Genomic DNA, 14,112 nt, shown 5'->3' with positions numbered 1-14,112 from the left:
CTGGTCTTGGTATGTTTTTGGCATGAATGATGGTGTTGATCGATAAGCTTGGCATCTGCTCAGGCTATGTCAATCCCAATGTATCATTCAAAAGTACTGCCTCTTGTGTGTTTGTGTTTGAAGGGAAATCGAGCCATACACACACAGGTGCAGCATGTACCAGCGTTTGTATGCTTGTGATAACCTCAGTGTTCTGTTTACTCATTTCCCCTCCAGGCTATCGATGCTTCAAGGCCGTATTGTTCCTCACAGGCCTAATGTTTGGCTCTGTGGTCATCTTCATGCTGTGCTACAAGGAGAGGGTGATGGACACTCAGCTGAGCGTAGAGGCGTCAGTGGGCATCGGCCTGGGCATCGGGACCCTGTGTGGCCTTGTGACCATGTTGGTTCGCAGCGTGGGACTGTTTATGGTGGGCCTGCTGCTGGGCCTGCTGGTTGGAGTGGCTTCACTGGTGGTGAGGAGGCACATTGGATTGTGCACCATTTACATTTAGATTCCTTTTTATTCAGAATCCCAATAAAAATACCTTATATACAATAGGCTACTTGAGATAAGTGATAAAACGTCTCATGTAACATTAATGCAAACAGTCTTCATGAATAAAAGCATTGTACTATTATCACATAGAAATGTTCTTGAGTAACACATTCTCACGCCCAACTTCAAAATGTACGTCAACTGTCAACAATACTGATGCTTAGTCACTGGCCTATCACATGTAGCCCTCTAGAGTCATTTTTTTAAAAAATGTAAACTTCTATGATCACATAGAGCTCATAGATTTTGGCACCAAAACTACTTTTTCAGGTTTAAGACAAGATCATGGTTTAAGTGAAATAACACTTTTGGTTTCACAAGGGAAACAAACAGTAGTCTCCTCAGTGAAAGTCCTGTGTCTGTTTGACCAAACATACACCCACGTTAACTTTCTCACTCTTTTTCATATCTCAGTAGTTCTGAGCATCTAATATTGCTGCAGATGTGTTTACACTGGAGTTAACTGAAAACTGCATCTCATCCAAACAAGGATGCCTTTTGTCTTGGTATCAGATGCCAGGGGGTGTGATCAAGTATTTAAAAAGTTGGGAGTGTTGTCTTGGGCCCAGTTGCACTGAAAAGTGGAATGTGTGGTTGTGGTTAGGTCACCAACAACAAATGAGCACATAAAACATCTACTCAAAGTAACATCACACTGCAAGGCAGGCGGTTGGCCTTCAAATCATCTTTTAGAAGACAATGCTGACGTTATAGGTGATGTTGCCAATTTGCATGCCAACGTTCTCCATAACTTAACTTCAGGTGAACTCTTGGTGTGGTTTACATCTGCCGCAACAAGGAATTGATTCAAATTTGATTTTGTAGACCTTCTTGTTTTCATTAATGTGCCCAGGCCCTGATTCTGCTTATTAAAGCAATAAAAAAAATCTACCACAAAACATACCAACAAAGTTAAATTAACCCTTCCCTATCTCTCCAAGGTTATGGAGGAGTTCTACCACCCCAGAACGGTATGGGTCCCTCTGGGTGTTCTCCTGGGTTCTGGGACTCTATTTGCCGTCCTCACTCTTCAATGGCAGCGCTGCTTCGTCACCTTCTCCACTGCCACTTTCGGCTCTGCCATCATCACTGTCACTGTGGATTACTTTATAGAGCTGTTCGCCCTGGTACACTATGTCTACGAGAGACTCAGGGTAGGCCTTTCTGTTTTTTTGTCTTCATGTTTCTGTTTAAACTGTTAATGCAGGGAAAGTGAAATGCTTTTAATTTGTCTATATGTTTGAGGGTGGTCATGAGGGGTGCATCATTATTTTATGGCTGAATTTTGTTTCGGGGGCTTGACACGCAGCAAAGGGCCACAGGAACAACTCAAACATAGGCCACTGTGGAAGCCATATGGGGCACACACTCTACCCAGTGAACCGGAGGTCGCCCCCTTCAGTTATTTATTAAGGTCTTTAATTCAATTTGTCACAGCCTTTATTTGATTTGGAGCCCAAATGTCAATCTAATTCTCAACCCTTTTAAAAATGTTCTGCATAGCTCTCAGACCTTTTTTATTTACTCAGTAGATAATGGATGAGGATCAGTATTCAGAAATACCCTCTTTCACATTTGTTTGCTAAGTTTTATTTGTCTAAACCCACAGAGTTCTGCATGTAGAGACTTGGGAGCTCTGCTAGAGCCACTGTGGGTTTTTTTTAGACCTGTTTATAAGATTGTGAAACATTTAGCATTGAGGCACAAATTACAAAGCATTCATTTTGAGATGGTGGTCATCTTCAAGATCATAATTTTGTAACCAAACCAGATACTTAGCATTTGTATTGGTATATTAGTGTGTTTCATGTGTTCTGGTTATTTGTGCAAGGATAACTCTGGGGATTCTTAAGAGGTTTTGAGAGACTGACAAAAGTGTTATTATTTATTTAGGAACTAGTTATTTAGCACAATTGAACAGTTTTATGAATGATCCTTAGCCAACTAAACTGTAGTTGTAATCTTTGCAGGTGGCACCAAAGAAGCCAGTGTGCTGGTTTACTTGGGTCATCATGGGTGTGTGGCCTGTCCTTGCCCTCCTCGGAGTGCTGATCCAATGGAAAGTCACTGCAGAGGGGTTTTCTCACACAGAGGGTGAGTGGAGAGCATATTTGAAAAATCACTATTTTGCCATATTTGTTGGTTTTGTTTCTTGGCAGTATTACTACTTTTAAAAATATGAAAATATGTAAGGACTTTGTTTCACATATTGTTAGTTTGATGAATAATTCAGACATTTTTAGTGGATAGAAAAGTGAAGTACATGAAAATAATGTCAAGAATTGTTTGATAGGTCAGCGTGAAGGATTTAATGGCAATTAGTGGCGAGGAACTTCTCGCTTGTGTCCAGCGTTTAGGAGAACCACTGTGGCCAATGCAAAAATGCTAATGGCCTAATCTAGAGCCAGTTTTTTGGTTTGTCTATTCAGGGCTACTGTAGAACAACAGGGCAGGAAGGGAACACTCTGTATATAAGTTTAAGGCAAAGAATATACAACAATTCAAATTTTCAAAAGATTACTTTATAATACTGCAATATTATATACCAATTCAACTAATAGATGTTCCTTAATCCTACACACTGAACCTTTAAGGATTATTTAACATGATTTGTAAAATGTTTAGAGGGCATGACTAGGTGTACAAAACATGATTGACGTGCAAGAATACAACAGTGTTTCTAAAGCACTGACCTTATACTAAATTACAGAAAATTAAGAGCTTCTTTTGCATTGGTAATTGGATATTTTAAAAAAAAACCTCCAAAAACCCAGTTATCACAAAAGTGACAACAGGGCTTAGGACTACTTATAGGCAGAGTAGGTTGAATTTGGAAATTTGACTTGTTTTTTTTTTCTTAAAAACTTTAAAACGTTTTGTTTAGCAATGTGGATTCAGTCCAAACATGCAAACAAATCCAACAGGAGTTAAAGGCAGGTAAGAATGAGGCAGCAGATCCAAGCCTTAGTAGCACGTCACATACAGGGGCAGAGGCCAGATACAAGCACATGCAGGAAGAAATGGAAAAAAGGCTACTGCGGAGCTGCTGAGGGAATTGGGAGCAGGTGGGTGTGGAGGTCAGATGGAAAGGCAGAAATACACCAGGGACATTTTCTAGACAAAGGGGATTTCAGGTTTGGAAAATCCCATAAAAATTCAGGGACCTGAGAAAAACGAGAATGTCTGAGGCTGACAGGACATGTAAGAGAGCAGACTTTGATCTTTTTCTTTTTCCATGGGGGAATATTTAAAAAAAACATCATAAAAAGCAAGCAAATTCATAAAATTCACACATCTTATGTAAAAATAGTAACTTGCATTAACTGAAATTGAATGCAATTGATTAGTTTACAGCCAAAATAAATACCAGCTTCTGCCCCAACCTGAAACTCTCAATGCTCAGAAACGTCTGATTCACCTCAGTTTGTCTACTCTAGCTTTATAGCAATGTAGGCCACAGCCACAAACTTCAGGCAAGGCTGTTACAGACCTCTTGAAGCACATGTTGTAGAGCATGCATACATATTTACAGTATTACCACCAATATCACCCATGATGGCAACAAATGAAAGACGACTGCAGCTGCGATGGCCATGCTTTAGGAACTGTGTACATGCATATGCGGAAGTTTGTGCATGTTTAATCAAGAATTCATTTAACCCAATTTTATGTAATTAATGTGCTACTTCCACACAAAAAATGTATTTCTGTCTATGAATTTGATTTTAACGTCAATCTTAGATACCAAGTTAGCATGTCAAATGCACAGAATGATGATGAGGTGAGTCAGTATCGATCTCACAAAGGCCGCTACAAAGTGGTACCATTTTATCAAGACTGACAAATCTATCCTTATTTTATTGAATAGGTATTTTATTGGCAGTTTAAGAAATTACAGATGTAGTGAGAGTGGGGACTGTGTGTGTGTTTGAGAGTGTGTGTGTTTGTGTGTGTTTGTAAGGAAGAGTCTGAATACACCAACATGAAAGTTGGTGTATTCAGCAGTAATCTGTTCTGCACAACACAGATGGTGAGATCACACTCACACACACAGTGTAAATACAGCACACAAACACACGACACACAACTCATACACACAAACAGTCTCAGACAGAGACAGAAATATACAGGGGCATGGTCTCCCACTCACTCATAAACTAGGAAAAACTGCACACTACACACTGTACACAAACACACACATAAACTCACATTTGATCTTTGCTGGCATATGACATGCAGACTTAAACACTGTCTTAGAGGAAGTCACACATGGCCTCAAATAATGGGATTAAACAGCAGGCTGTCGTGGCTTCCAGTCAGAGGGTGTGGGCAAAGAGATAGAAGAAGCTTTTTAGTGCTATTTTGAAAAATGTGCAATTTTAGTGTGATGGTTAAAGAGACCTAGAAATGGGTATAGACATAGGGAAGCACATATAGGCTGAAACTGTCAATATGGGAACAACTGCATTTATTTCTTAGCATGCAGCTATTAGTGTTGGAAAGGCTACTTTTGAATCTAATAGGTTACAGATTACCATTTCCCCTTTTAAAAATGTAGTGATGTATCTATATTAATTGCTTAATCAAAGTAATGTAACTTATTGATGATTACTTTTTAAACATCTGCTTTAAACTGGGTATTAAAGCTACAGGTTTGAAATCAAACATTTGATGCTGGCAGCATTTTCAGCATTTTAGTAAAATACATTTACTCTATACAGTAATGTTAGAGCTCTCTTCTGATTTCAAAAGTAAGATATTGTTGAATTTCGAGCAATGAAAGGCAATGTTGTCTAATGATATAGTAATGAGTCTTGGCATGATTGGCTGGTCCCAGGCATGCCAGACCATGACAATTTTCAAAGTGTAAGACATCCTACCCTTAATGGTGCTGCACTCAAATTTATATCATTGGCTTTGCTGACCTATGTTGTCCAGAAATATGCTAAAGAACTGGACAGAGAAAAGATACAAAGCAACAGAATGAGTGAGAGTGAATGACACATACGGTAGAAGAATATATTCAGATGTAAATCCTCTCAGTTACTGATTTATTTTGTAATCTAATAACATAATGTTGTTACATGTATCTAGTTACTTCCCGACAATGGTGACTATATTGTTAGAAAATGTACACGTTATTACCACGCTCCAGCTTTTCTCCCTGTCAAACAATAACTCATAGACAAATAAATTCTATAAACAAAGATCTGAAAAAGCCAAAAATAACAGGACCAAAAAAATAAAACAAAAACATTGTTGCATATCTGTAAGTGCTGCATGCGTGTTGCCTGCTGGTTGCCATAGATACAGCTTGTGATTGGGAAGAAGAATGAAGGTGGGGAAATGAGAAGGAGGCTCCAGCAAAAGAATTGTGGATTTTACTGCAGTTACTGCTGCTTTGTGATAAGAGCCAGGTCAGTAAAGATCATCACTGTGTTACTTAGAACCCCCCCTTGAATTAACCTATAAAGCACACAATCTTTAATGTAACTTAAAAAAAAAACAAACATATTTGCTGCTGTCAGAGTTTGTATGTCCTTTATGATGAAAGGTACTGTATTGACAAAGAAAGAGGGATAGGGGAACGGAGACAGAGAAAAGAGGGAGCAGGTGTACTGGGGGAAGGGCAGGGGAGGGTGATAAACTGGGGCACAATGGGTAAGCAGGGCAACCGAGTGGAGCAGTAAGGAAAATAATGTGTCCGTCAGCTGATTGAATAGCGTGCAGGACACAAGCATAAATGGATTAGGTTGCACATGCTCTTTTTTTGTCTGCATGTGTGGACAATGATTTGACACAAACACACACACAGACATACATTTGCACCTCTATACTTGTGATAGTCAAGTCAAGTCAGGTCAATTTTATTTATAGAGCCCATTATCACAAAACATGGTTTGTCTCAGTGGGCTGTACAGTTTACGACATCCCTCTGCCCTTATACCCTCACATCACCCAAGGAACCTGTGATACCTGACATAGTTTATTCCCAGGGCACTAACCCTAACCTGAATCATAACAACTTAACTCCAACCCACCCATAGCCTAATTTAAACTTAAACTCTTAAACAGCCTTTTAAAAACGTCAGGACTGTCCGAAATGTCCTCCCTCACATAATCTAAAGCTATTGGTCCTCACAAAGATAGATGTACAAGAACCCACACACACATACACACACACACACACACACACACACACACACACACACACACAGCAGCAGCAGCATGTAGCCAGAGGGGCCTGAGGTTGGGTAAGCTGAAGAGAAAAGGGGGGTATCATTAAGCAGTTTCCCTGGCAGATGGTGCCTCGTTAGCTGTCCGCCCGCACAAAGAAACAACAATAGACCTCATAACACTTCCACACCCACCCACACACACACTTAAGCTGTGACGCATACAGTACATCTTGTCTTCACAGAGTTCAGCAGGGTCACTGTACTTGCAGCAACATTTTGACCTCACATAATGAACATGAAACAGATTCCCCAACACAACTGAATATTAAACCACTGAGCTAAAATGCTTAAAAACATGCATACCCAAAAATAATCATATGGGGAATCAATGGACAGTGAGACAGGATGGGTTTTGGGCATCCTTTGCCGGGGAGGGTGTGAAAATAACACGAACACACTCACCCACTCACAATATGTCAGGAGACTGAGCAGCGCAGAACGAGTACATGCAGCAAGGAGAATTATCTGTCTGCCAACGGACTGAATTGAATGAAGGAAATGAGGGAATGGACATCAGTGGGACTTTTTCTTCCTTTTTCTTTTTGTAGCCTGTGCTTACAGCAACCACCTTAGGGATAGATTCAAAGATAATTTCAACATTCAAAAACATCTGATTGAAGGTTTCTCCTGTTTTTAGTGCGTGATTCTGAAGGTGTCATTTTCTCTTGATGCAATCAGTTACTTTTCTTTCTTAATAAAAACTGCATCGTTTTACCTTCATCATCCTCTTACTCCTTTATGTTTATCAATTGTTCCTACTCTCTCCACACATTATGATATCTCTGGTTGTTTTGTCTTCAGTGGTTTTGAGTCGACAGCAACGGAGGGTCCAGCTCATGCGGATCCGGCAGCGGGAAGAGAGGCTGAAAAAGGAGAAGGAGAACAAGAAGAAGAAAAAACGAGACATCCAGAAGACCAGCCACAAGCAGAAAGGCCACACCCATCACCACCACCACCAGCAGTACCATCACCCGGCCGCATCCCACCCTCATCACCAAGCCCAAAGCTCTCAGCCACCTAAAGTCCCTCCTCCTCAGACTGAACCCGGCTACCATCGCAAGGCAAACCCTAAAAGACGCTTTGATGGAGATGTGCTGTCGCCAGTAAGATGCAGTGGTGTCCTTATTCTTTATTGGATATTTTTAGGGGGGATTTTACTGCTTTATTTGATAGTCTTGGAAGGCAGGAGAGAGCCTCAGCCTAAATGAGATGCGCTTTACTTGAGCTATCTGGGCCTCCCAGACTCCTTATTACTGAGGTGTATTGAAGTTGAGATTCTGACTACATAGGTAAAAATGTCCTGCTTTGAAAAATGTTTCAAGAATTATTGATTATTTTAGAAATATTTTCAGTGTTTCTACCTTATGTGCTTATGATCTTAAATCAAACAAATGTAGATACAACTTTACACTGGAACACACCACCTTTTGAAATAATGGGTGTAAATACAGACACCAGAAGATGTATTTCAGTCAGTTTGCCTTAAAAAAAAACCCAATCTCTTTTGTCATATTTTATTTGTTTCATATTCTGTTTAACAACTTTTATGAAATTATTTGATATTGTTCACTAATTATGGTAATTTGCTTTATATGCTAAGAGTGGGTTGAGAAAATACATGCCACACTCATATAAGTTAGATAAATACATAACTGTGGTCAGCAGGCAATTAGCTTAGCTTAGCATCAAGACAACTAGTCTGGCTTTGTTTCACGGTAACAAAATCTGGCTACCTGGGTTCTAAGGCCCTGACACACCAAAATGCAGTCCCCTAAACTTTGGCCCTTGAGGACCCTTGTCAGCTTTTTTTCCACCAATTCGGCATCGGCACAGCCCGTCAATGAATGAAATCACCCAGACTGACAGTTCAGCTCAGCACATGACAAGAGAAATGGAAGTGAGGAAAGTAAACAATGGCCTAAGCAAGAGAGTGAGGTCGAAACAAACTTGTTATATGTGGTAAGATATGAGTTGGTATTGATCTTTTTATTTAACTATGCAAGAAAGTGAATAAGTATACTTCCAAAAACATTTCTGTTAACATTAGTTGCGCCTAAATTTTATGCTTTCATGACTGCTGTTTGTGCGGTTTACTGCCATTATGTTACATCGATCCCATTATGTTTGTACACTGTGTACACCAACCCTTTTTCCTCTGTCCGTCCACAGAGCTACATCAGGAGCTTCAGGGACAGACAAACAGACAGACGAGCGTACTCCCACAGTCGAATGATGAGTCGCTCCCGGATGGCCGAACTCGACTACGACTGCGGTTCTCGAGTGCCCCTCACAGCGCCCAGCGGACCTCCAGTTCGCATCTGAGACAGAGAAATGCACAACCCTAACAACACACACACAATCACACAAGGCCACTTCAAACCTCTTTGTCACAGTTAGGGATAGAGAGCCTAACCCTACTGTGCCAACCTAATCAACTGCCTGTTAACACAGCAGGAACTCAATACATCCCAGTAAAGCGGTGAGTCCCACACTGGTTTTCTCTTCTCAGACCGTTAAAAGTTGTATTTATTTGGCCAGTTTGGTCCTGTTTTGTTCTTTATGAATGTCAAGATACAAGAGCGGAGCCTTTTCTTCAGAATGCAGCAAGAACTGAACATGTGTCATCATATACTGTATGTCAAACCTTTTATGTAACTATACTGGACTTACTGGTGGGGAGATAACTGAAATATCTCTGGACATTTGATTAAAGAATCTTGTGGTTGCTTAAAGCCATAAGAAGCTGTTTCCAGTGGGATTGCAGTGAGGGGAAACAATCAAAACCCTCATTTCTCCACAGGAGGGCTGCACCATTTCAGATAAAAAATGCATCACATGGCTCTCATGGAGTCGAGGTAGCGCATCCTTCAATAAAACTTCCACAGTATCTTTGTTTCAAGGGTAATTAAGGAGGATTTGCTCTCATTATGAGTGCTCCAAGGAAAATGACAGAAACACAACAACAACAAAAATCACAGCTAAGATGAAAACAGAAAGGCAGCTCTTCTTCATCATATTCTCCACTGAAAGGTCACTGTGTGAAGTGATGTGTACATGAAGTCAGCCTGTTACCTCCACTGACAGCTTGTGAATCCAGACATGACAGCACAAGTCTTACTGCTGCTTCAAAATGCAGAACAGGGACTGCTTTGAGGTGTGCATAGGAGTTCAGACCGAAGACAATTTTTATGCCATTTCACCCAAGAACCCTCCAAGTGTCATCGCCTACATTGATGCCATTTTCCAAGGGGAATATGCTTGCATGTCATAACTCTCCTTTTGCCCTTGATCGCCAGCTGTTTTAACCACGGACCTGAGCAGGAGACACATCCGAAACCTCCCTTTTTCTTTTCACCCTCCCCTGAATTCAAAACATTTTTGTAAACTATTGTAATTATCTTTGTTGACATGTTTCTAAGTGCTCTCAAGTCCCTCTCCTACTATTTTCCCCCCAAAAGCCCATATTTGTTTGCCCTCTCAACATGCAGTTAGGGTACAAAGACATGAAACTGCTATCTCATACTAACCATCCAGGAATTTGACTGCTGAAATCCAGTGTTCGGAGGGGACAGTGCACAGCAGCGAAAATGTTACATTGTGTGTGTGTGTGTGTGTGTGTGTGTGTGTGTGTGTGTGTGTGTGTGGACACAGGAGCCCCATGGCAAGTGATGGATTGCACCAAATATTGGCCAAGGAGAGGGGGATTCATTGTTATGTATGTGAACCACGCTGTGTTGTTTTTCCTCTTATTTTGCCAATATACCGGTCCAGTTAAAGATGTCATTCTTATGGTTTGGATAAAGTGTTAAAAGATGAGAAGGAGGAAGAGGGAGATAATCCCACATGAGGGATTAGACATAGTGAAAAGATTAAATCTTTTGCAAATGGCGCCCTCTAATGTTTACCACTGGACCTTTTTTTCTAGACTCTGTTTATGTGTGCGTATATGTGTGTGTTACATGCAATTGCTTTTAAACTGAGTTGTGCTCCGAACATTGTTATTGTGCTGCACATCCAGAGTCGTAAAGGAAGTTGGATTTGTACAGAAAGTATTTTCAGTACAATGAATCTACTTTGTTTTATGTAAACCTCTTTTGGAACTGAGGCACTGTAGTTCCCCAAAATAAACACCAACACTCCCAATGTTACATTTCCCTCAGACACTGAACAGATTTTGGCCACTTGGGTAATAATTCTGAAACACGTAACACATTTGGAAGTTTTACTTTATGAGGTTTAGATAAACAAAAAGGTTCCATGTTACTGTATTTAAATGCCACATACTTGATGGGATGTGTCGGGCTTGGCACTAGAGGACCAATCATTCTCACCTTAACCCATCCCTGCATGTAACTGTGTGTAACTGTTTACAATGTGTCAGTGTTTCAGTGTGTCACTGTTGTTACGTGAAAACCTCAGATTCCCATTTTTAGTTTGTTGGTCCCAGGCTGCACAAAACAACTGACCGAATGAAGTAAAAACTGTGGAAAGATGTTTCAATACCAACAGTATACAGGAAAGGAATTACATGATCTCGTTGTTTTCAGTGACTTCAGTGCAGTTTTTCAGTTATCAAGAAACACATTTACCGAATATTACTGAATCTTGAAAGGACCAACTGTAACCTATTCTGCCAGGGAGAATAGGTCCTTCTCTTCTCTTCTCTTCTCTTCTCTTCTCTTCTCTTCTCTTCTCTTCTCTTCTCTTCTCTTCTCTTCTCTGCTCTGCTCTTCTCTTCTCTGCTCTTCTCTCTTCTCTGCTCTTCTCCTCTCTTCTCTGCTCTTCTCTGCTCTTCTCCTCTCTTCTCTGCTCTTCTCTTCTCTGCTCTTCTCCTCTCTTCTCCTCTCTTCTCTGCTCTTCTCCTCTCTTCTCTGCTCTTCTCTGCTCTTCTCCTCTCTTCTCTGCTCTGCTCTTCTCTTCTCTGCTCTTCTCCTCTCTTCTCTGCTCTTCTCCTCTCTTCTCTGCTCTTCTCTGCTCTTCTCCTCTCTTCTCCTCATGTCATCCAGGTAAAGGGCTTTGAAATACATTTGAATATTTTCCCTGCTCTTGACATGCATTATTCTGAATCACTGTCTGTTCTGCTGTATCATTGTTTATGCCAATAATGTTTTGCAGTAGTGGCTGTTCAATTGTTATTTGGTTTTGCTTAGTCTTAAGTCCTATTAGGATCTTCTTTGGGTTTTTTTTTTACTGTTGTGCGCTTGTAAGCAAGGTTACAATACTGTCACCCTAGTTCTATTAGCACATGCTGAGCTCAATACTGGATGCAAATTTTCAAATTCTCGGATAGTGAAGCAATGGCCAACCTCACTCTGTATTACTCTGCCTCTGATTGACTCTGACATTCTTATCCTAACCCTAAACAATCCCACTCCTCTTGCCTAAACCTAAGCAATCCAAGCAGCAAAAGCAGCAAGTACTAGCCACTCTACTAAGGGTGGATCATTCGTTCGTTATCCGAAGATTTAAAAATTTTGCTTACGATCATTATTCGCCCATTTATATTAGTATAAACATAGGTGGCCAATCAAGAAATGCTTACCTGAATACTTGCAGGCATTATGAAGCCATGAGTCATCTCACTCCCTCTTCAGCAAGCAGTGTAGGAGCGACAGGGCCCCTAGGTAGAGGGCTCTTCCTATGTTATTAAAACTAGAGTTACAATATTGTAATCCTCTTCTATCTCACATAGGCTCCATCCTCTTTTACACTCTCTAGTTGGTACAGTGGGTAGCGCAAGATCATTTCAACCCGTCAACACTGATCTTGATGAGTGGGCAAGCCGCCGTCGCTGAAGAGAAAAAGGATGTCTGATGGCACCATAGTACCTCATATAAAGGTACTGTGGGCTCCACACATATTCGAGTAGACATGTCCTAATTTGATGTTTACTTTTATGCAAATATTCAGAGTGCTAATTTGTGCTCATGATTGGAGGAGCGTATTACCCACAGAGTACAGTAGAGGGCTGAACCTGTGAGAGATAAAACATCATCACTGTCTTTACATTTTTGAAAGACAAAAATTTAAGAAAAGGTAATTTGAGACATTAGACCTTGTTCTTGTTTGTAGTCTCAAGACAAAATGAATTGTTACAGTTCAATTGTCAGTTCTTATTAGCTTTTTAATGTTTTGTTTCTGTTATTTTCTTTGCTCACCTGCCACTGCTGAATATACTTTTGAGGAAACACTTGTTGTAGATACTGAATTGTAAATAATTTTTAAATGTACAAAATGTTCTTAATTTCATGTTTGCACCATGAATGCTTATGTCATTCATCCAGCTGATTGGTTTAGACCTGTTTTATATTGCGTTACTACTGTATGTCCATATGGTTTGATTTGGCTGGGTGGTGGATGCACTTTTCATCCTGCTGTTTCAACATGTGATGTTGAAAATCAGCAAAAAAAAACTGAGCCTTGAGCCTGATTATCAGCAACCATCTGTAATTCAATAACAGCTCCACATTTTCAGAAGAGACAGCAATTCATTTCCCTACCACCTATTCAAATGTGCAAGTCACCTGATTATTATTATTATTATTATTATTATTATTATTATTATTATTATTATTATTATTATTATTATTATTATTATTATTATTATTATTATTATTATCAATGAGCATGAATTTATATGGACCTAAAATATTATAAACATTGTGATTCTACAATCTAATGGTCTTGTTTGTCTCTACTGTTCCCACATAGTGATTTATGTATACAGAGGTGCATTTATGAGTACATATACCAAATACTCAGAGGCACGTGCACGCACACACACACACACACACACACACACACACACAAAGCGCACACACATCTTATATAAACAGTCATAGTTTTTGTTTGTTTGGCCAGTGATACTAAAACCAGCGAGATACTTCAATCGAATAGTGTCGCCATTACGTAGTTTCTCTCAGAGAGCACTGACAAGTTAGTTATTGTAAAATGTTCTGCTCAGTATGTATGTTGGTCAGAATTCTTTAAAAAAATAAATCTTGAGAGCTCTCTACCAAGATTGTTTATTTCTGTTATGCGCTTCTTTTAAGGTCCAGTGTGTAAGATTTAAGGGGATTTATTGACAGAAATTCAATATAATATAAAATAATAGATACATTTTCTTTTTGTAAAATCTTCTGATGAGGGGAACTGTCATATTTTTGTTATCTTAGGCTGAGCTGTTTATATGTACATAGGGAGCAGATCTTTGTCCATGGAGTCGGCCATGTTGCACCATAATATTCACCATGAACCCAAAAACGGGCTCTAGATAGGCCCAGTTGCATTTTAAAATTGGTTACCATAGTTAAGAGTCACTCCCTGCCAAGCTGA

At 39.9% G+C, this 14,112-nt stretch overlaps 1 protein-coding gene across 2 annotated transcripts in view; it reads left to right on the top strand.

Moving 5' to 3' along the window:
- Window positions 1–13,790, top strand: part of tmem198aa (transmembrane protein 198aa) — a 42,135-nt gene extending 28,345 nt beyond the window's left edge. For both annotated transcript variants that reach the window (XM_088083140.1, XM_042494179.2), the window contains 5 exons: window positions 217–455; window positions 1,480–1,692; window positions 2,509–2,632; window positions 7,579–7,880; window positions 8,947–13,790. In XM_088083140.1, coding sequence (XP_087939266.1) covers window positions 217–455; window positions 1,480–1,692; window positions 2,509–2,632; window positions 7,579–7,880; window positions 8,947–9,099 — 1,031 coding nt within the window. In that variant the 3' untranslated portion in view covers window positions 9,100–13,790. The remainder of the gene's footprint in view (window positions 1–216; window positions 456–1,479; window positions 1,693–2,508; window positions 2,633–7,578; window positions 7,881–8,946) is intronic.
- Window positions 13,791–14,112: the final 322 nt, after the last annotated feature.

The sequence above is a fragment of the Plectropomus leopardus genome, chromosome 10, assembly GCF_026936395.1.
Source record: "Plectropomus leopardus strain MGB_pleo_1.0 chromosome 10, ASM2693639v1, whole genome shotgun sequence".
NCBI lineage: Eukaryota > Metazoa > Chordata > Actinopteri > Perciformes > Serranidae > Plectropomus > Plectropomus leopardus.
Note: the sequence above shows the minus strand (reverse complement) of the source record. Positions and strands in the feature narration are given on the sequence as shown.